This window comes from Euprymna scolopes, chromosome 17, assembly GCF_053919585.1.
Source record: "Euprymna scolopes isolate OS-2025 chromosome 17, ASM5391958v1, whole genome shotgun sequence".
In the NCBI taxonomy this organism is placed as follows: domain Eukaryota; kingdom Metazoa; phylum Mollusca; class Cephalopoda; order Sepiida; family Sepiolidae; genus Euprymna; species Euprymna scolopes.
The window spans coordinates 4,039,736-4,064,024 of record NC_136498.1 but is presented as its reverse complement, the minus strand read 5'-3'; the positions used below and the strand labels follow the sequence as shown (position 1 = coordinate 4,064,024).

Below are 24,289 nucleotides of genomic sequence, written 5' to 3'. Positions count from 1 at the left end.
TGTTTGTAACTTTGTGATATAAAGTGGGGGATCACTTTTCTGTATTAATTTAATGTAAAATGATCACTCGCTGTACAACTAGTCAGTCTCAAAGCCATTCAAGTCATTCTCCAGATCATTCAAGTTGTTTTTGAAGGATTCCATTTATTTTTTAAGCATTCAAGTCATTCTTAAGTTCATTAAAGTCATTCTAAGTCAGAATATAGACCTTTGTCATATATATATATATATATATATATATATATATATATATATATATATATATATATATATATATATAATGTTTTTAGGGATACAAAATTTAAATATTGCAATTGGGAAGGGAAGACTTTTATGATTCATGATTAAAAGTAAATTTGTATATATATATATATATATATATATATATATATATATATATATATATATATATATATAAATTCCTTTAATCTTCTCTCCAGTAAAGGGGGGGGAAGGGGAACAGGAGAGGAAAGAAAGAGAAATGGGGAGCCAGCTGACCGGTTTCGACCCTCGCTTCTCAAAGCTGTATCAAGGGAATTTTTAAAACAAAGAATGAAAAAGCAATTAAAATTGCGTTTTATTCAATTTACGGGGAGAAAAAAAAGTGAGAACACGATTAAAATAAAACAACGTTATAGTCGAATATCCTAGAGATTAATCACGTTCAAACCCAGGAGGCATTCCCTTTGCTTGCAAAGGGAAGGTTTTCTAAGTCGAACGTGAATAGTCTCCAAGATCTTAAGGTGATATAGTGAATGAGCACGACTGAGAATAGAAAAAGAGTCCGTGCTAAAGTTCGCTGCACAAGACGGGTTTTTAAGTAAATGATCAGTAATTGAGGACCTGTATGTGTTAGTAACAACGTCCGTTGCCCGGTATGTTCCATTCTTAATTTTACTGGGTACATGTTGTTGTATTCTTCCATCTAATCTTAATGTCGTTCGACCCAAGTAGTTTGCACCGCAACCACATTCAAATTTTAAATAACCTTACTATTATGGTGGGGGGGTCGAACATCTTTTCAAGAAGATGGTAATAGTGTTCTCGTAGAGAACACAACACGCACATTTGCAGCAAAATAACATCCATGAACTGCTGAACTTATTTGTTTGGCAAATTTCTCACTTACTGTACCCAACCAAGGCAAACGAAGATAAACTGGACATTTGGTTTCTATATTCTGTTTAATTCGAGAGAATTCAGCCAATTTCTTTTGGCCTAATCACATCTAGTGGGTACCCGTTTTTGGATAAAGTATCCGTAATTGTTTCCAATTCCTCATCTAATTTTAACTTGGAACAAATCATAAGGGCACGATGTGTTAGGGTCCAAATTAGATTTATCTTACGTTTTTTAGGGCAAAATGAATCCCAACGAGTGTACACACCTGTAAATGTTGGTTTACAGTATATAGATGTATGGTAACTAGATGGCGTTTTTGTTACCAATACATCAAGGAAAGCTATTGATGAATTGCACTCTCGCTCATAGGTGTACTTTAACGCTGGGTGCATTCCATTGAGTAAGGAGAAAAAGGTGTTTGCTTCCGTTTGGTTATCAAATAAACAGAATGTGTCGTCAACATATCGGAAGTACACTAATGGTTTTATGGATCCAGATAGTAAGCGCTCTTCATATAACCCCACAAAAATATTCGCCATGGTCGGTCCAAGTACTGAGCCCATGACCACGCCATCTTTTTGCCGATACATAATATTGTTGAAACTAAATTCCACAGATGTCGTGGCAAATTTCATAAGTTCAATAAAGATGTTTTCAGGAATAGGAGGAGGTGATATCCGGCCCCGATATTAAAAAAAAAGTGCACAGATATCTATAGTTTCCAAAACAGGGACACAAGTAGAAATATTGCTAATGTCATAAGAGCACATAAATCTATTAACAATCTTTCTTTCCTCTCCTGTTCCCCCTTTTTTTTTGAGAGAAGATTAAAGGAATATATATATATATATATATATATATATATATATATATATATATATATATTTTAAATAATCTCACTCGCCACTTAATTTAGCTGAAAAAATGCGAAGCTCGCGGTTTGTTTACAAACAAACGTTTGAGCACTTTCGAGTGGCGGACGGATGTTTATTTAAATAGACATTCGGACAGATTAATTTCGGCCACCGCTTCCGTAGTCAGGGAGTAGAACTGCCGACTGTCATCACGACGGTTCTAGGTTCGATCCTCGGCTTGGGATAGGTGTTAGTCTAGCGGCACTGATGAGTTGTGAAACAACGAAACAGATCTGTATGTCGATGACTAAAATATATTTTATAAAGCCCCCCTCTTGGGTTGAGCACTATCGTAAATAATCTCACTCGCCACTTAATTTAGCTGAAAAAATGCGAATCTCGCGGTTTGTTTACAAACAAACGTTTGAGCACTTTCGAGTGGCGGACGGATGTTTATTTAAATAGACATTCGGACAGATTAATTTCGGCCACCGCTTCCGTAGTCAGGGGGTAGAACTGCCGACTGTCATCACGACGGTTCTAGGTTCGATCCTCGGCTTGGGATAGGTGTTAGTCTAGCGGCACTGATGAGTTGTGAAACAACGAAACAGATCTGTATGTCGATGACTAAAATATATTTTATATTTATATATATACAAATTTATTTTTAATCAGGAATCATAAAAGTCGTCCCTTCCTAATTGCAATATTTAAATTTTGTATCCCTAAAAACATTATGAAATATTTGAATACGAGGTACAATTCAAGTTTAATTAAGAAATTAAAAGTAAAATTAGATCGACGCAAGCTAATATAACATTCTTACATTCTTGTGCCAATAATTATGTGTGTCCTTCGTTTATTTTATTTAAAATAAAAAAAGCGAATTTGCAACCTGAACACAAAATCGATAATGCGTTTATCCATAATTTTTTGGATAAACTAACATTGAATATAGAGAAATATAAGAGTGAAAATGTTCAATTATGGAGGGAAGTAGTGAGCATTCTTTCGTGCTTTGATAAAGTTCGCTTTGCACGATATGTTGCAATTTTGCAAAACGAGATATTAAAAAATTAGTTCTTAAATCAAATAATAAATTGCAACACTTAATATATAAAAAGTATGAGTGTACCACCAGCCAAATATTGGAAGTAACGTTCTTAATTTATCTTCCCATGACTTGTCACCTTCAGAATTAATGGTACTTGATCATGGGTTAGATTTTTGTATTCCTTTGTCCGGTTTTAAACGGGAAGTGGTATTTTCGCAATTTGAAATCCTCAATGCCCAAGCGGAGACTTGCACTACTCTCTGAAACCATAACTATGGATCTCAAGGCAAAATTGAATGACCTTGCTCACAGTTACGCCAGTACACCAGTGTCGCGTTCTGAGTTTAAATGGCGCAAGGAGCATTTTACAGTTATTAAAACCCTACGACAAGACCCATCATTAGTCATTACTAGACCAGATAAAGGGTCAGAAGTTGTTATACTAAATCATCATGAGTACGTTGACAAAATGTCGATAATGCTAGATGACAAAGACAAATTTGAAAAAGTGGGCCCTGTCGCAACTCATGATTCAACCGCCTGCTTGGAAACCAAATTTCAAAAGAAACTGGTCAAGTGGGTAAAAAACGGTGTACTTCCGACGAACGTAGCTAGTGAGATAAGACCCTCTGGATCTATCCGCCCAAGGTTATATGGTCTCCCTAAAACCCATAAAGCGGATATCCCATTAAGACTCATTCTCTCCATGGTAGGGTCATCGCAACACAAGGTCTCAAAATGGATCTTTGACATTTTGCAACCTGTTTTACAACATTATAATAAATATTGTCTGAAATATTCATTTTTTTTTATTAAAAGGTCTACCCCCACCACCACCATCATAGTTACGTTATTTACAATTTTGAATGTGGTTGCGGTGCAAACTACTTGGGTCGAACGACATTAAAATTAGATGGAAGAATACAACAACATGTACCCAGTAAAATTAGAAATGGAATGGGCAACGGAGGTTGTTACTAACACATACGGGTCCTCAATTACTGATCATTTACTTAAAAACCCGTCTTGTGCAGCGAACTTTAGCACGGACTCTTTTTCTATTCTTAGTCGTGCTCATTCATTATACCACCTCAAGATCTTGGAGAGTATTTACGTCCGACTTAGAAAATCTTCCCTTTGCAAGCAAAGGGAATGCCTCCTGGGTTTGAACGTGATTAATCTCTAGGGTATTCGACCATAACGCTGTTTTATTTTAATCGTTCTCCCACTTTTTTTTTCCTCCCCGTAAATTGAATAAAACGCAATTTTAATTGCTTTTTCATTCTTTGTTTTAAAAATTCCCTCGATACAGCTTTGAGTAGCGAGGGTCGAAACCGGTCAGCTGGCTCCCCATTTCTCTTTCTTTCCTCTCCTGTTCCCCCTTTTCCCCCTGTTTTGAAGAGAAGATTAAAGGAATATATATATATATATATATATATATATATATATATATATATATACATATATATATACAAATTTACTTTTAATCATGAATCATAAAAGTCTTGCCTTCCTAATTACAATATATATATATATATATATATATATATATATATATATATATGTATATATATATGTATATATATAGTAATTTATAAAATATATATGGCGATTAAGCTACACTGAATATTCTGCGTTTCATCCAACTATAGGATTCGTCAGGCTTATGCGCGAATTCTGTTGTTGCTTCTTGTTTTTATATATGTTGAGGATTTTTAGTTGGCCAATCAGCTTTCTAGTCTCCACCGCGCCCCTTCCTATCAGCCAATGGGCATGCATTTTATCAAACAAAGGATCTGTTTTAGAAATTTGTATATATATATATATATATATATATATACTTGCTGTTTGTTTCTTACCTCATAAGTGCCAATTGTGAAATGGTCAAATCGACAGACCTGTGTTGAGCAATAAATATACAGGCCATCGCCTGGTACAAGGCCGAACCATTCAGATTAATGACGGCCCCCACGGGAGCAACGAATCTCGCTACGTGACTAGACACTTGGTTCTTCCGTTCCAGACATCGCAGCAGAATCGGTAACGTGGCCGCGCTGCAAATAGAAACGAAGGAAAGATGAAAATGAAAAGAAAAAAAAACAAGAAAATAGAAACATATCAAGTAAACATGAATAATGAACGCAACGATGGTTGATGGAAAAATAAAGGGTGAGAGTCAAATGGACTACTCTCCGGGTGGACGCTTAGCTGGTAGATTGACTGACAACATTCTAACATCAAACTAGAGATCGATAATACAAAAAGGAAAAATTGTACAATCGAACAAGTTTATTTTGATGCAATCTCTGATTTGCATCCAAAGCCAACCCCCTGGGGTAGTGTTATATACTGGGACCCTGGGCCAGTAAGTAGAGATTATGTTAACTAGAATGAATTTCGACATGTGTTACAGAGTACATGTCAGGATAACCTGGCTTCAGATGGAAATAGATACAGTGCACCTAGCTTCAGCGAAGGTTGTTAAAAGTTAGCTCTTTAAAAAACACGCAGGTGTCGAATTATATTACAGAGAGATCGCGTGTTCGGGGGAAAGGACGAAGTTTCTAGATCAGTTCGAGTCGGGGAAGCACACAAAAAAAGATGTGCCCGACAATGTAGAAATCTAAGAGAATATTTTTCGAGACTCTGTCCGTCTGTCGACCATATTAAGGCTACGTAAGAAATTTAGAAAGAAATTAATTACAGTTTCTATTTTAGTTTCTCTCTTCGATAACGAAGATCTCTTCCAAGCAAAACCTTTGAAACCACTTCATTGTTTCCATTAGTTTTATTCACGACACAAATATTTAGGAAACGCGCATCTCTATGAAATCAAGTTAAACTTATGTCAATAAGTTAATAAAAGGGTCTTTCTTCAAAGCTGAGATATAATATTTTGGTAAGGTATTTGATATTTGTTGATTTGAATTCGCTAATAAATATTGCATCTAATCGTGGCGTAGGAAATATTAGCCCTTTCCTTATAGGAGACTGTAGGGCTGTGTCCATGTTAGGTTCACTAAAATTCTTTTCAAAAATGTTACAACGAAACTAAAATATTCATTAATTGATGTCTAATGTATATACACAAAAATCCAGACGTATCTGAATTTCTAGGAAGAACTTCCAATGGCTTTTTACCTATTGCATAAAAGGAAAATAAATAATATATAGCCCACATTACTCACCCTGACGTCTAGAAGGTGAAATCTTAGATTTATAATTATCGTTTTAAGAATAAATCCTGTACATACTAATTTATAAAATTACTTACATTATTATTTTATTCAATTTAGGTAAAAGATATTACCAGAAGTCGCTGTATTAAATTTACTGTTTCGGTTTAAAAGACGTCGTTAGGCGACAATAGGTCTTTGGTTTTATTTGAAGTCATTTAATAAAAATGGAAAATGAATAAAAAAATAAATAATGTAAAAAATAGAAAGGAGAGAAAAAAGAAAAAGTTTCTTCTTTCCTTTCCCTTCTTTCTATTTTTTCTTTTTTTTTCTACTTTTTTTATTCGGTTGATATTTTCATTAAATGACTGGCCTCGATTACGACCAGAGATTTATGGTCGCCTGACGATGTCTTTTGAGACCAAAACAGTAAATTTAGCGAATTACGTTAATTTTGTTTACCTAATTGAAAAAAGTAATATCTTGCTTTTTTATTGAGCACTATCAACAACCTGGTTGAAATTCAACAGTTTTTACTTCAGGATATTTTTAACATGGAATATATATATATATATATATATATATATATATATATATATATATATATATATATATATATATATATATATATCGTTGGCAGAACTCGCATACAAGTGTATATTTTTTCGCATAGGATTGAGTCAGCCGCAGCTACGAAGTGTTTTAGGTACTGGATATGAAGATGCAGGAAAGTATCTTACATCAGGTTGCCGGTACGCAATTACGTGAAATCCACCAAGCGAGTTTATTCGGGGTGGATTCCTTCCAATGAATAAAACGCACCCCTAAATACCAACCTGGAAATTTCTAAGATTCTGTGGTGTTCATACAGTGCCTTGCCTTCCCAAATGGTCACCCATTTTGTACTGGCCAGGCTCATCGTTGCTTAACCGGTGATCTGGCGAGAACCAGCGTACCAACGTGATTGTCTCTTGCTTTTCGGGTTGTTGGAAAACTGCTTCTGTGGTACCAGTATTCAAGAATTCTGGCGAAAGAACTGACCCATCAAATTATCGCCCCATTAGCCTCCTCCCACTTTTTGCCAAAATGTTAGCGACTATAATTAACCATGCTCTAGTCCGTCACCTTACAGATGCTAAACTTCTGACTGACAAACAATATGGATTTAGACAAACCCGTTCCACAGCAGACATCCTCGCTGTAATCTCAGAACGTATATACCATTCACTGGACAAAGCAGTGGAGGGTAGAGCGGTAGCTCTAGATATATCCAAGTCTTTTGACAGGGCATGGCATGAGGGTCTTCTCAAGAAAATCAGATCATACGGAATCACTGATAGAATATTAACATAATTAAATCCTTCTTAGATTAGAGAAATCCCCAGGTTGTCCTCGACGGTCGTACATCTAAACAGTGTGATAGAAATGCGGGAGTGCCTCAGGCGTCTATCCTTGGGCCTCTATTGTTCCTGATATTTATTAATGACCTCCCCGACAAAATTGCCTCTGAGATGGGTATATGTGCTGATGATACCACACTCTATAATAGGCATAACAGTAAAATAAATGAACACATATCTAAAGAAACGCCAAAAACACTAAAGGAGGACCGCCAATCTGTAGTGGAATGGGGACAAAAATGGATGGTCACATTCAATGCTGCCAAGACTAAACTGGTTTCCTTCAATAATTACAAGAAACCTTCTCTGCCACCAATAGCAATAGCCAGTAACACTTTATCTGAGAGTACATCTTTCAAACTGCTTGGCCTAACGTTCACAGGAAATATGAGTTGGAACAATTACATTGAAAGCATTGCCAGGGCCGCTGCGAAGAAGGTAGGCTCTCTCTATCGTGCTAGAAAACTACTAACACCTGAAAGTATCCTGTACCTCTATAAGGCCACCATTCGCCCATGTATGGAGTAATGCTGTCACATTTGGGCTGGTGCATCTGCTACTAGTCTCTCACTCCTAGACAAGGTTCAAAAGAGAGTCGCCAATCTGACAGGCCCTGAACTGGCATCTAAGCTTCAGCCTCTGTCCCATTGACAGAGCGTTGCATCCATCTGCCTGTTCTAAAAGTATTTTAACAGTTCAGCCTGGTTTTGCTCGGGGTCTATGTACTGATCATAATTTGCCCTCAGTATGAATACACTTTATGTAATATTTTACAATGTTTACACCAAAATTTGTCTGAGTAATTTCGTAGAGACTGCAAAGGTCAATTATTTTTAAACTTTGACCCCAATTTTGACCCTTAACATTCATTATTTTGGTCTCAAATCAAAATACAAAGTTTTACACATGTCGAAGTTACCTGCATCTAAAATTTCAAGTTTTTAAACCCAAAATTAGCTGAGGAATTTGGTAGAATCTGCAAAGGTTAACTCTTTCAACTTTGACCTTTTGGCAGCCAAATTTCAATTGTTTCGACCCAAAATCCTTTAACTTTAACCCCTTGACAGCCAAATTTCTGGCCGAAAACCGATTTAAAAGATTTTCCCAAATCTTAATACTCTTTATGTCAAATTTCGAGTTATTTGGTAAGTAAATGTAAACAGACGCACACACACACATTTTCACTTATATATATATATATATATATATATATATATATATATATATATATATATATATATATATATAATAAATTCCACAGCCAAACAACGTCGCAGCCCACAAGAGCCATGACAGTCAAAGAACCGGAAGTCCAAGACTCGAGTTTCGCCCTCATTTGGGCTCATCAGTTAGACACATCCGAACTCATTATATATATATATATATATATATAATGTCTTAAATATTATAAATTTTCTAGAATCAAAATTGTGTAATGAATTTTAATCAAAATTGGAATAAGGATCCTAGACATACGTTTAATATAATTATATTTTGATTTTAATCTTCGTAAGTGGGCCTTGAAGTGCTACGAAATATTGCTGTACTGGAAATTTATTTTACCCGTCCTAAGACGAGTATTCTTCTAGTTACATTCAAGACATAGGACTGACGAGTTGTCCTTCTAGTATAAACCATAAACCTTACATTTTATTCTTATTTTATTTAATTTGTTCTTTTATTTATTGAAAAGAAAGGCAACGGGAAATATGTATTTGCCAAGTTTTGCAAATCTGCTGTTTTTTATGCTTTCCAGACGATAAAGAAGTCATAACAATTTATGGGGAGACAGTATTTTATTTAAATTGCTTGCCGATCTCAAGATTAAGTTCGACTCTGTTAATATCGATTTTTAGTTTGGTGAAATCTATTTCTTCAGCAGATATACAAATATTTGTTTTGCGTTTCATACTGCAGAAAATATTTGCTTTGCAACGCCAACAGTGAAAACTAGCAGCGTCGTCTGCGATTGCGAAAAAAATGAAAGAAAAATATTCTCTTCTTTGCTAAGACCCCGCATTTAACGGCAAAATCATCGCCAACAAGTATCTTCAATAAAACACGAACAAACATCTGGTGCTTTTAATAATACAGAAAGAGTATATATATAAACGAGATATGTTGGCATTTTCTTCTGATGTAATGAAAAGAGGTTGGGCGGTTTCGAAAAACCAAAGTAAATATTTTAAAAAATAGTCCAGTTGTGCCTTGACTTCATTTGGGTATTGATGGGTCCAGAGCTTACCGGATCTTTTTTGAAAACGGGTATTCATACAGTGCAGTTTGCTTTCGGGGGGAAAGTTTGAAGATGTTGTCCGTTTCGGTTCGTGGAGTCATAGAAGGAGAACTTATGCTTGGTTTTGTCGCATCCTATATCCGCATTCATATCATCCCCGATAACCAATAAATTATGTCTGGGAACTGAGAGATCGTCGTAAAAAGTCATGATCTCTTGTTCGTCACTGACGTAAGCAACAAATCACAGTAATAACAAGATTACCACTGAAAGCAGCAATATTTATCCTTTGTGTTATCTTCTCTGCACTGTTCAACGATTTCAACTCCACGGCACGGGTGCACGAGCATAGGACAACCTAGAAGCTCTTACATCCATCAAATTGCACATGATGCTAACTGTGATCTTGAAGATCTGAGGCAGGTGATGGAAGACAGGGAAATGTGGAGAAAGAGTCACATTGATCCGGACGAGGAACTCGACCAGATAGATAAATATTTAGATGAGGGTTGATAATTCGTATTATTTGAATTCTTCAGATTACTGTTTGGTGTTTTGTGCGTGTATTTTCACAACGGTTCAGCCGATGTAACCTTCAACTTTCTTCAGGTGTATCTTACTGAACTCGGGAATATTTCTGTAAAACTGGGGAATTTGAACGAAATTTAAAACAGGAGTAGCATGCTCTCGTTCCGTCAATCATGACCAGGTAGAAGTCCTAAGTAATTTGCAGTTGTATTTTTGAGTGTCGTCCGCATTGGTAATTTAACCCTGAACGTCCAGAAAAAAAATAAATATTCGTAAATCATAATCTTCTGAAGGTTGAAGATTCAATCCTCAGTGCTGGCGATAATCAAGAATACAAATGCGAATTACATTCTTCTACTCGGTAGCATAAAATTTTAAAAAATTACTCTCAAATCTAAATTTAGATTGTTTAACTGCAACGTCTTGTCCACACTCTTATACTTGGCATCTCAAAATCAGCCAAGCAATGATATTAGATGCGTTTGATTCAAAGTGGCTTTAAAAAGATTCTATAGATCAAATTGAGCGATCAATTTACCAACCAAAAAGTAAGATCGCACTAACCAATAGGTAGTATCGCCAATAATCTGCAAATAACGTCTAGACTGACATACCATTAAGATGGAAAAAAGAATAGGGAGACTAAAAATAAATTGGAAATTGATAATTGATAGAGATTTGATAGTTACAGGAGGAAACTGAAGGAAGATGGCTCTGACTACAGATCGAAAACGATGATATAATTTGACTGCCCCATGTGTCGCAGGACACGAGAGTTCCTATGTCTAAGTCTTGATCTAAATAGTTGTATATTGAAATTAGATGTTAGCAGATTTCACTTTATTTTTATTTACGTTATTAATTCATATTTTATTTAGAGCAAAATGAAAATGTGCCAAGAATGTCTTGCACAGTTAAATCTTTTATTTTTAAATGATTACGAGGTTTTAAAGAATTGACATTTACGCATCGCGGCATGACTCTACGATTTGGTGTTTTTTTTTCTCTGATTTCTCAAACCTTTTTGCATCTGTTTGAGCTTTGGACTGCTCAAGCCACTAAAAATGTAAACGGCACAAACTCTATATTTAGGCAAAATAAATGTAATCCAATCATTTTGGACAAAATAAATGGCATCCAAATATTTTAGACAAAATAAATGAAATGAAAACATTTTAGACAAAATAAATTAAATCCAAACATTTTAGACAAAATAAATTAAATCCAAACATTTTAGACAAAATAAATGAAATCCAAACATTTTAGACAAAATAAATGAAATCCAAACATTTAAGGCAAAATAAATTGAATCCAAACATTTTAGACAGTATAAATAGAATCCAAACATTTTAGGCAAAATAAATTAAATGCAAACATTTTAGGTAAAATAAATTAAATGCAAACATTTTAGTCAAAATAAATGAAATGCAAACATTTTAGACAAAATAAATGAAATGCAAATATTTTAGTCAAAATAAATGAAATCCAAACATTTTAGGCAAAATAAATAAAATCCAAACATTTTTGGCAAAATAAATGAAATGCAAACATTTTAGTCAAAATAAATTAGATCCAAACATTTTTGGCAAAATAAATGAAATGCAAACATTTTAGTCAAAATAAATTAAATCCAAACATTTTTGGCAAAATAAATGAAATGCAAATATTTTAGGCAAAATAAATTAAATCCAAACATTTTTGGCAAAATAAATGAAATGCAAACATTTTAGTCAAAATAAATTAAATCCAAACATTTTTGGCAAAATAAATGAAATGCAAATATTTTAGGCAAAATAAATAAAATCCAAACATTTTTGGCAAAATAAATGAAATGCAAACATTTTAGTCAAAATAAATTAAATCCAAACATTTTAGACAAAATAAATAAAATCCAAACATTTTTGGCAAAATAAATGAAATGCAAATATTTTAGACAAAATAAATGAAATCCAAATATCCAAGACAAAATAACTGGAATCCAAACATTTAAGGCAAAATAAATTTAAACCAAACATTTTAGACAAAATAAATGAAATCTAAACATTTTAGAAAAATAAATGAAATGAAAACATTTTAGACAAAATAAAAACAAAATATTTCAGATAAAATAAATGAAATCCAAACATTTTACATAAAATAAATGGAATTCGAACAATTTAGACAAAATAAATTAAATTGAAACATTTAAAACAATATAAATAAAATTCTATTATTTTAGACAAAATAAATGAAATTCAAATATTTTAGACAAAGTAAATAAAATCCAAATATTTTAGACAAAGTAAATATAATCAAAATATTTTAGGCAAAATAAATGAAATGCAAATATTTTAGGAAAAATTAACTAAATCCAAACATTTTCGACAAAATGAATTTAATCAAAACAATTGAGGCAAAATAAATTGAATCTAAACATTTCAGGCAAAATACATGACAGCTAATCATTTTAGAAAAAATAAATGAAATCCAAATATTTTAGGCAAAATAAATGAAATCCAAATATTTTAGACAAAATAAATGAAATCCAAACATTTTAGACAAAATAAATGGAATCTCACCATTTAATAAAAAATAAATAAAAGCCAAACATTTTAGACAAAATAGAACCCAAATATTTAGGACAAAATAAATTAAATCGAAACATTTTAGACAAAATAAATGTAATTCAAAAACATTGTAGGCAAAATAAATTAAATCCAAACATTTTAGGCAAAATAAATGTAATTCAAAAATTTTAGGAAAAAAGAATTAAATCTAACCATTTTAGATTCAAATATTTTAGGCAAAATAAATTAAACCGAAAATCTTAGACAACATTAATTAAATCCAAATATTTTAGACAAAATAAATGGAATCCATACATTTTGGCAATATCAATTAAATTCAAACATTTTAGACAAAATAAAATTAATCCAAAGATTTTCGGCAAAATAAATTGAATCCGAACATTTTAGGCAAAATAAAGTTAATTCAAAAATTTAAGGCGAAATAAATTAAGTCCAAACATTTAAGGAAAAATAAATTAAATTTAAACATATTAGGAAAAATAGATTGAATCCAACAATTTTAGACAAAATAAATGAAATCAAAATCAGTCAAATCAAAACATTTTGACAAAATAAGTTAAATCCAAACATTTTGGACAATATAAATTAAATCCAAACATTTTGGACAATATAAATTAAATCCAAACATTTTGGACAATATAAATTAAATCCAAACATTTTGGACAATATAAATTAAATCCAAACATTTTGGACAATATAAATTAAATCCAAACATTTTGGACAATATAAATTAAATCCAAACATTTTGGACAATATAAATTAAATCCAAACATTTTTTACAAAAGGAATGGTCTCCAACCATTTCAGGAAAAATAAATTTAATTCAAACATGTCATACATAATAAATTGTATCCAAACATTTTAGGAAAAATAAATTTAATCCAAACATTTTAGAAAAAAAAGGGAATCCAAATATTTTGGGCAAAATAAAGGAAACCGAAAAATTTTAAACAAAATGAATGAACTCTAAACATTTTAGACTAAATACATGGAATCCAAACATTTTAGGCAAAATAAATTAAATCAAAACATTTTGAGGCAAAATAAATGAAATTCCACCATTTTAGACAAAATAAATAAAATCAAAATAAATGAAATTAAACATTTTAGATAAAATAAATCAAATCCAAACATTTTAGACAAAATAAATGAAATCCTAATATTTTAGGCAAAATAAATGAAATCCAAACATTTTAGGCCAAATAAACAACACCCAAACATTTTAGGCAAAATAAATGAAATCCAACCATTTTAAGCATAATATATGAAATCCAACCATTTTTACCAAAATAAATAAAATTCAAATATTGTAAGTAAAATTGAATCCAAACATTTTAGACAAAAAAAAAAGAAATCTTAACATTTTAGACAGAATAAATTAAATCCAGACATTTTATGCAAAATAATTAAATCCGAACATATTGCACAAAATATATGGAATCCAAACATTGTAGACAAAATATATGGAATGAAAACATTTTAGGCAAAATAAATGAAATCCAAACTTTTTAGGCAAAATATATGAATTGAGTTTTAATGCTGAATAAAGAATTCATGTTAATATTTAGACGATTTATGAGAGTCAGAAAAATCGGGACTTTTTGGGTATTCAAATTGGAAAATTGTGCATATACCAAAAATGATTGTTTTTTATTCTGTTTGTGAGTGTTTGTAGATAACTGTATATACGGTATTTTTAAATGTGATGTTGTCTATGAGAGTGAAAGAAATATAACGTTTTAATGTTAGAATAAATGAAAAAACTTTCTCATTTATTCATGTAGAAGAACTACATAATGATCAATATGATCAAGTGTCAAGTGCTTGTGAAGTGGTTTACTTATGAATGCAAATGTTTGAAACGAGTTTCACATGCATAAAAAGAATATGAATATGATACTGGTTACATTTAACTCATTTAGAAAAAAAACTCAACTTGCATACGATGCCAATCGTGCTTCACCGTTGAACACATTGAACTTAATTTCTGTCAAGATTTCCAACCAAACCAAAATTCTGCCGTTTCAGTTTTATGTGAAGGATCTGCATTATAAATTTCACGTAGAAAATTGAATTTTCTGAAAGTCAGAAGATTACAAGAAACTTTGAAAAATACAAGCATAGCTAAAAATAACCTACATATAAGAATATAACCCAATACAACTATAAATAACCTACACATAAGAATATAACCCCATACAACTATAAATAACCTACACATAAGAATATAACCAATACAACTATAAATTACCTACACATAAGAATATAACCCAATACAACTATAAATAACCTACACATAAGAATATAACCCAATACAACTATAAATAACCTACACATAAGAATATAACCAATACAACTATAAATAACCTACACATAAGAATATAACCCAATACAACTATAAATGACCTACACATAAGAATATAACCCAATACAACTATAAATTACTTACACATAAGGATATAACCCAATACAACTATAAATAACCTACACATAAGAATATAACCCAATACAACTATAAATGACCTACACATAAGAATATAACCCAATACAACTATAAATAACCTACACATAAGAATATAACCCAATACAACTATAAATAACCTACACATAAGAATATAACCAATACAACTATAAATAACCTACACATAAGAATATAACCCAATACAACTATAAATGACCTACACATAAGAATATAACCCAATACAACTATAAATTACCTACACATAAGGATATAACCCAATACAACTATAAATAACCTACACATAAGAATATAACCCAATACAACTATAAATGACCTACACATAAGAATATAACCCAATACAACTATAAATGACCTACACATAAGAATATAACCCAATACAACTATAAATAACCTACACATAAGGATATAACCCAATACAACTATAAATGACCTACACATAAGAATATAACCCAATACAACTATAAATAACCTACACATAAGAATATAACCCAATACAACTATAAATAACCTACACATAAGAATATAACCCAATACAACTATAAATAACCTACACATAAGAATATAACCCAATACAACTATAAATAACCTACACATAAGAATATAACCAATACAACTATAAATAACCTACACATAAGAATCTGCGATAAATAACCTTTAATTGTATTAAATGACCTGACAGTATCGATGATGTACCATAAAAATACTCAATCTATATTGAGTGTATGATGTCACCGGCATAATCACGTGGACACATCGATTTCTGCTGATCACCGAAGTTAAGCAAGATTTAACCTGGTCAGTACTAAATGGGTGACTATTCGGGACTTCCATGTGCTGTGTGTGCTCTCCGTTTATCTCGACATTGTTTCCCGTCGTCCTGGACTTGTCTTTGCCACTGGATTCAAACAATGCCGATTCAAGAGATTTGTGAATGGAGATTGCGAAACCTTTGCCTCACAATTACACGCGCAGCTGCCCCAACGGAGGATATCCTTTTTCTTTCAAGACTAAACGGAGGCATCGTATGGTGTCACAAGAAATAGAAGACTCCAAAAGTTTCTCAACTCTAATGTGTTCCTCACTATTGACCAAGCTTCAAATGCCAAGACGAAATGTAACATACTTGTGTCTATTTTACAAGTACTTTTTATGAAGCGTGATCTGATTTACTCATGGCACTTGTGTCCCCTCAACATACTGCTCGTGACTAACCCGACAAGCAGCAAAATCCCACCCTTCATTGTTGATGCTCCTATATGCTGCAAAGTCTTCTATTCTAATAGTTTCTGTTCTCGGGCTCCTTGAGTTTGAAATTCCTTACCTGTTTCCAACTTCCCTGGCTGTACTAAACTGCAGAAGTTTAAATGTAATGTGAATAGACATCTCGCTGCTCAACTCGCCACAGCCCTTGTTAGACACAGTCCCAAATAGTAGCCTCTTATATTCAAGTGTCAATATGTCTTGTTTGAAGTGAAAAGGAGTAATAAGAAATTGAACAAAAGGAGGAGGAGGAGGGAATAGGAATCTTTATAAACTTGTTTATATTTTGAGCTTATATTTTTTTAATGTTTCAAATTTGCTGTCCTTGTCACTTCGGCACTTTCGTCTCTCTTATTGTTTGTCAGCAATCCAATGTAATCATTACATGATTGAAATTCAACAAGTGCTTGAAGCAACCGTCGCCTCCGTTTCTTGCTCTGTCTCCAACACTCGTTATTTTTGTTTTATTTTCTATTCATATAAAGAACTGAATGAAGGCGACATATTAATTGCATTCAATACTAGTCTAATTGCTTTCGACACACCTTTTTCTTCTACAGTTTTCTCTTTCAGGCTCACACACACACACGCGTATATACACTAGTGTTTTATCCTTTCGAGAATCATTAGTGCAGGGAGTTACGAGTTTATATATATATATATATATATATATATATATATATATATATATATATATATATATATATATATATTATATATATATCTTTATTTTTTATTTTATATTAAACTTTATCATTTTTTTCTTTCTTGATCCTTTTTATTTATAGTTATGTCTCGGAAGTAGAGTGAAAAGCACATCTTATTTTTCTTTTATTAATATTATTTTTTTTCCTTGTACACATTTTTGTGAATTATTCCTTGGATTTCTGCCTTTGGATTATTATGGACCATCTTCTTCAAATTACGGGATTTCCCTTGGATTTTACTTGTACAAATGGAAATTCTTTTAACTTTCTTGAAGTTTTACATTTGGATTTTACCGTCACTGGATCTTTTATCTTCCACCAGACTATCCATTCATGTGTAATCACCTTTTTCTTTACCATATTCCCTCTGCTTAACTTATTTTGTTTTCAAGTAAGATCTTTGACTTACTTGTTGTTTCATCAAATACTTCTACCTGCAAAATCCGATCCCGCATTTTGCTAATTCCTACCCTCTGATGAGAAGGAGAGTATTTCTTCGAAACTCCGCGGATTAAGGACTATCCATTTATCTAGTGTTTCCTTTTCAGATTAAATATGTTTTTAACTCATTTCAAAGTGTTTTTTAACATATTTTATTAACTGTTTGCTCATATGTATATATATATATATATATATATATATATATATATATATATATATATATACATATATTACATAGAAAAATGCGAACATGAAAAGAAATATGGTTAAGCTTAAACATGGAAAAGTAAAAGGACTAGTTGTCCAAACTGGAAACGAAAAAGAGAAGATGTTCTAGTAAGAAATTATAATTAATTTATAACTTAAAATATTGCAGCAAAAGGATTTCTTTTAATTCAATTTAACATCATAGAATCAATTTTTAATGCTTCAATATTTTAAGTTATAAGTTCATTATTTTTTTTCTAGAATATCTTGTCTTTTTCTTTTCTAGGTTTAACAACTAATCCTTTTACTTTTCTAAGTTTAATCTTAACCATATTACTTTGCATGCTCGGATTTATCTATGTAATCCATGATTTTTCCAGGTTTTGCTTTCAAATAATATTTTTTGTGTGTTTAATATTATGCACATTGTCAGCAATCCATAACAAAATTATTACAAACTTGTTAAATTAACTAAATAAAAAAACCCAAATAATAGACGTAATTAAGTAAATAAAGAAGGGGCAAAAAGAGAGAAACAGAATAAACGGGCAACGTCGTAAGCGAAATATTATTAGCTCTAGCACGACAAAGAGCATCACTTTTTATAACTCTCTATATAACCTAAATAAGATAGCATGCGAGCGACATTCCTTCGGTAATTTATGAAGGTGTCGACGACGAAAAATTTGCTATGGTAACCAACAGCCAATCAGAACAAATCGTCTCTAAAACGTCAATGTTGAAAAGTTGCTATGGTAGCCAACAGCCAACCAGAAGAAACTGTCTCTCATGTTCCTTATAAATTCTGATGACTTTTGAACACCAGTAATTTTATTTTAATTTTTGTTTTACTGAATGAAAAGAAAAAATGTATTTCAAAATATAGCTGAGCAGGTGACCTATCAACTGTAAAAATTGTTTGAAATTTGGTCGCAAAATGAGTGAGCGGTGAAGCTTTAAAGCAGTGCTGAATAAGTAAAACTAATACTTAACCATATGATTCAAACACTACCGTGTTTGAATCATATATATATATATATATATATATATATATATATATATATATATATATATATATATTAGTGACAAAAGAATCCTCACGAAAATGAAAGGCAGAAAATATTTTGTAAGTTATTTTCAAAATTCTGTGTAGGTTAATTTTCAAAATTCACTGTCTAGCTCTACGAGCAGTGTTGAAGTAGATAATGAAAATAGATGCATAAAATGTTATGTAGATACATGAAATAATAGAATATATATATATATATATATATATATAATATTTTAAAATAGCTTTTACAAATTTTTTTTTACGTTATAGACATTAGTGTTTCATGCTTATGCAATAGTCAATGCACTGATGATTGGTAGCTGATTGTTGGAAGTGACAATTATTGTCAGTTGGAAGATTTGAACCCAGTCATAGTCTCTCTTGACTTCGTAAGCGGATATTCTACCTTAAGTCTACCAGAAATTTACAAAACCAACTCAAATTCTAGGAAATATTTATCAACTTATGTCTGATACGTATTATTAAACTTCTACAAAATTCTAGAATATCTATTATTTTCGAAGTTGTTTCACTTTCTTTTTCATTTCATTTGCATAAAACAAAATGTAGCACATATTATCACCTGTTACGTCTAGCAGGTGCGTTCAAAATTTTATAATGATCAGTTAATTAGTTTAGGGGTGAATAATGTAAATAGAAGATATCTATGAATATATACACATACCTAACTTTATATAAAGATATAGTGTCCAGAGATTTTAGTTATTTTAGCTGAGTACATTTGATGAAAGCTGCGTTATCTGCGTCTGAAAAGTTCGCATGAGTTTGTGGCGGTGAATCAAAAAAGATGTATCGTCTGAAATGTGTTTTTTGTTTGTTTGTTTTTGTATTATATGATTTTCATATCATATGATGATTTTCATTTGTTTGAACATCTGGAGTATTTTTTTTACTTTATCAACTAATTAATTTCTACTTACTGTGTAAGGTTTAATGATGAGTGATGGTGTTATTTGTTCTGTCCTTTAATGCTCAATCGTTTCGCAGTGTCATAATTGAAATATACGAGCAATATAGTGTAGTAATTTAGTATTTCCTTTAAATACGATTTATTTTCTCTTTTGTTTTTATATTATGTACTCTCATTCAGTTCATACAAGAAATTTTGCTACTGAAACGCAAGTTTATAGCGAGCATCCTAAGTTAGGAATTAAGTAGCAAGATATTTGTTCACAATACATTAACATTTCTACAATTTGGTTCAGTCAGGAAAATAGGAAGCAAATAAGAAGCTTTAAAGGCAAGCAGTTCGAGGAAACAAGCTATTAAATTATAATTTTTTCCGTCATGTGAGGATGGTGAAGAGGTGGAATTTGCTGGTAGTCAAGGGCATTTTAGTTATTGTTTGAAAAAAATGTTATTATTTGAAAAAAATGTTATTGTTTGAAAAAAATGTTATTATTTGAAAAAAATGTTATTGTTTGAAAAAAATGTTATTATTTGAAAAAAATATTATTGTTTGAAAAAAATGTTATTATTTGAAAAAAATATTATTGTTTGAAAAAAATGTTATTATTTGAAAAAAATATTATTGTTTGAAAAAAATGTTATTATTTGAAAAAAATATTATTGTTTGAAAAAAATGTTATTATTTGAAAAAAATATTATTGTTTGAAAAAAAATGTTATTATTTGAAAAAAATGTTATTGTTTGAAAAAAATGCTATTATTTGAAAAAAATATTATTGTTTGAAAAAAAAACACTAACATCAGATCTGTTGTCAATGTCACTGGTAAAATTGTTGGTTAATTTTACGGCTCCACAAGGTATTTTACTCCCGACGAAATCCTATATCTCAATAAGAATTAACTACGTCTTACATTGAAATAGCGTTGTCAAATCTGGGAAGAACCTGTTATGAGTACCCTTTTCTGCGTTGATAGAGTAAAAAACTGCTTCGAAATCTAGTGAGCGAAGCCTTCTTCTCCAGTCTATTACCTCTTTTTCGCAGAAGAAACGTAGCGAGGATATATAGCTAAACACTTGTCTACTTAAAACAACTGCTAGCAATTTCCCTTATTATCTTTCTGTGTTTAAGATTAAAGGTAAATTTCATGATCTAAGCTTTTTTCGTAAAATTGTCCACCGTGGAACAATATCGTGGGACTGCTAGCCAGCTGACTATAACATGACCATTTTGAAGTCCAATATGAACAATTTTCTGTTGAGTCGCCTTCTTAAATAAACAATTTCTACCCAAGTTTCATCATTATGAAGAATCACGGTGTTATCTTACCAACTGCCTGACATTAATTAGCCCTTATCTTCGATTGACCTTCAAGCCTTAATAAGCGCTAATAAAAAAAAAGACAAAACAGAAAACATTATGCGAATCCTGCATTTTTGGTGTTCGCTTCTAAAATAAGCTGCCTGGAAATGGTTTTCTTTCCTCTCGGAAAAATGATTGCCAATTCATATGCATGAAAATTACTTCCAAATAGATTTATCCGGTTTTGTCAAAAACCAAAATGGCAATCGAATTGCTAATTCCGGGCATCTCCGTCGGCATAGAGATAAGAAAGGATAAAGAGCGACGATCATTCTCGAAATAAAACGTTGGAAAACCGCTCGCAGACTTGACGTCTGATATTCGCGATTCAGAAACGTTTGTTAATCGCTGGATGGAATAAATATACGTTGTATGATAGAAACAAACTTGGTTAAATAGCGATTGTGAAAGGTGAAAGAATCGTTCGTGTTTCGTCGTGGGAAAATAGAATCTGATCAGTTATCACGTCATTAAGTTTTGTCTTGGTTGGTCTTGTCTAAGATGAAATGGAACCGGCAAGCGCACAGATTTCCATGATTGATCTGGCTGACGTCAAAGATAAAAAAAAAAATGAAATGAGTGACTAAACTATACGCATGTTCTTTCTCCACGTATTATGCGTCCAACCGTGACCACTTGAGCTTTAAATCCGCTCATGTAATCTGCAGCTTGCATCTCGGTATTTTTTTTTCTTGTATCTTCAATAGTCTGCCTGTAACAATGGATATGCGTTACATAACATAGTTACTTTCGCTAGCAATAATGTTCTTCTTCTGGTCTCATATTTTGCTAATAAATATGATGAACGAACTGACACTATGAAGCCTAAGAAGGAGGATGTAATGTCAAATTTCAAATTGAAACATGCTTATTAATAAAAATTTTTGATCATCAATATTATTGTTATTATTAATTGATCTGATATATCGACCATTATTATATATTATTAAAATATGTTCTTAACCTTAACCTATGATATATTTTTTAATTTCAATAAATAAATTATCAAATATTAAATTCAATAATTTCAAAATAGATTATAATATATTGTTTGCTTGATTTATAATTCCTTAATAAATTAAGTTAAACACTAATTATCTCCCTTGCATTGTTTAATTAAAGAAATAAGATTATCTTCCCCTTTCTTTCTTCAGTTTTAAATTTAGCATTTTAATCAAACGTATGCTAACCGATATAAAATATTCCATTAGCGTTCTTTTTGAAAATTTATCATTTCATAAGTTGAAAGGCTACAATAAACATCCATATGAATGCTTTGACCTTAATTGCTGATTTCAAAAGGCGAAGAATTAAAAGGTAAATAATTATATATATATTTATATATATGTATGTATGTGTGTATATATATATGCATATATATATATGTATATACATGTGTATATATATGTGTGTCTATGAATTTTATTAGAAATATATTATTATAATATTTTATTTAAACCAAATTCAGATTTATAATTTTATTCTATTTTATTTCTATTAATATTAATTTTGTTATCAAGTAAATGCATACCTTTATTTTAATTTTTTCCAGATACATCTGCCTTACTTTTAATGCTAGGTTTATTTATGGTGTCTTTTACATATATTAAAACCCCATCCCAATACTTTGCTGATGAGGAAACTTTGTTTGTTAAAAATACTATATGTAAAAATTATTGTCCGTGACTTAATGTCTACCACAATAAAAACATTGTTTTCCGAAACGATCGTACAAATTATTGATTTTGTTGTTGTTCCTTCTTATGAAACGGATTTTTAATTTAATTCTAATTTGAATTTAAAATTATCAATCACATTACTGAATATATATATATATATATATATATATATATATATATATATATATATATAGTAATGTATGAAAATATATATTACAATTAACTTACTACCTAGCTCTACCTATCTATTGAGCACTGTTGAAGTAAATGCTGGAAAATTTGCGCATAAAATTATATCTTCGTATTTAAACTTTGTGACTCAATGAAGTAATCGTGTATATATGTGTGTGTGTGTGTGTGTGTGTGTGTGTGTGTGTATGTGTGTGACTACTTCATTTAATTACATAAATTAATATACGAAAATATAATTTTACGCGCAATTTTCAGCTTTTACATAAACAGTGCTCAATACATAGGTAGAGCTAGATAGTAAGTTATAAAAATATAATATATGGCAATTAAGCTACACAAAATATTCCGCGTTTCATTCTCGTGAGAATTCGTCAGGCTTATGCATAAGCCTGACGAATTCTCACGAGAATGAAATGCGGAATATCCTGTGTAGCTTAATTGCCATATATATTTTTATAACTTACTATATATAGGATTGATATACACAAAGAGAGAAATATAATTGAAAAACATTTTACCAAAACAACAGATATATTCCCATTTTTTTTTGTTTTCGTTTCTCTTCTGAACTGCGACGTTGCTTGACTGTGGAAATAATTATATCGTCTCTCACGCTCTAAATATATATCTTATTAATATTTTTTACCAAAAGGTTTTATATATATTAAATTTCAGTAATGTTCATAAACCAATAAAATCAAGGTTAATATTAATTAACTCAACTCATTGAGCTTTATAATTATCGGTTTTAATAATCGAGTACACGTATAATATTTTTGTAAAAATGTATTACAATTGTTTTGTAATCATTTGGACAAATTTAAACATTAGATTATTTAAAAATATTCCAAAAATAGCTAGATTCCAAGATCCAAGGTTTTATCTATCAACAAACAGTTTTTTCAAAATATCAAAACTTAATTCATTCAAAAGTGTAGCATGTTCTTGTTCCTTCAGCCAAGACTGGATAAAGGTCCTAAGTAATTCGCAACTGTATTTTCGGTCGCTCGCACCGAAAATTCCACCTTCAGGAGAATATCACT

At 31.2% G+C, this 24,289-nt stretch overlaps 1 protein-coding gene across 1 annotated transcript in view; it reads right to left on the bottom strand.

The window, feature by feature from the left end:
- LOC145296654 (excitatory amino acid transporter 3-like) overlaps positions 1 to 24,289 on the bottom strand; it is a 192,842-nt gene that overhangs the window by 5,897 nt on the left and 162,656 nt on the right. The window contains exon 6 of the mRNA XM_080142591.1: positions 4,890 to 5,084. Within this exon, the coding sequence (XP_079998717.1) occupies positions 4,890 to 5,084 (195 nt within the window). The remainder of the gene's footprint in view (positions 1 to 4,889; positions 5,085 to 24,289) is intronic.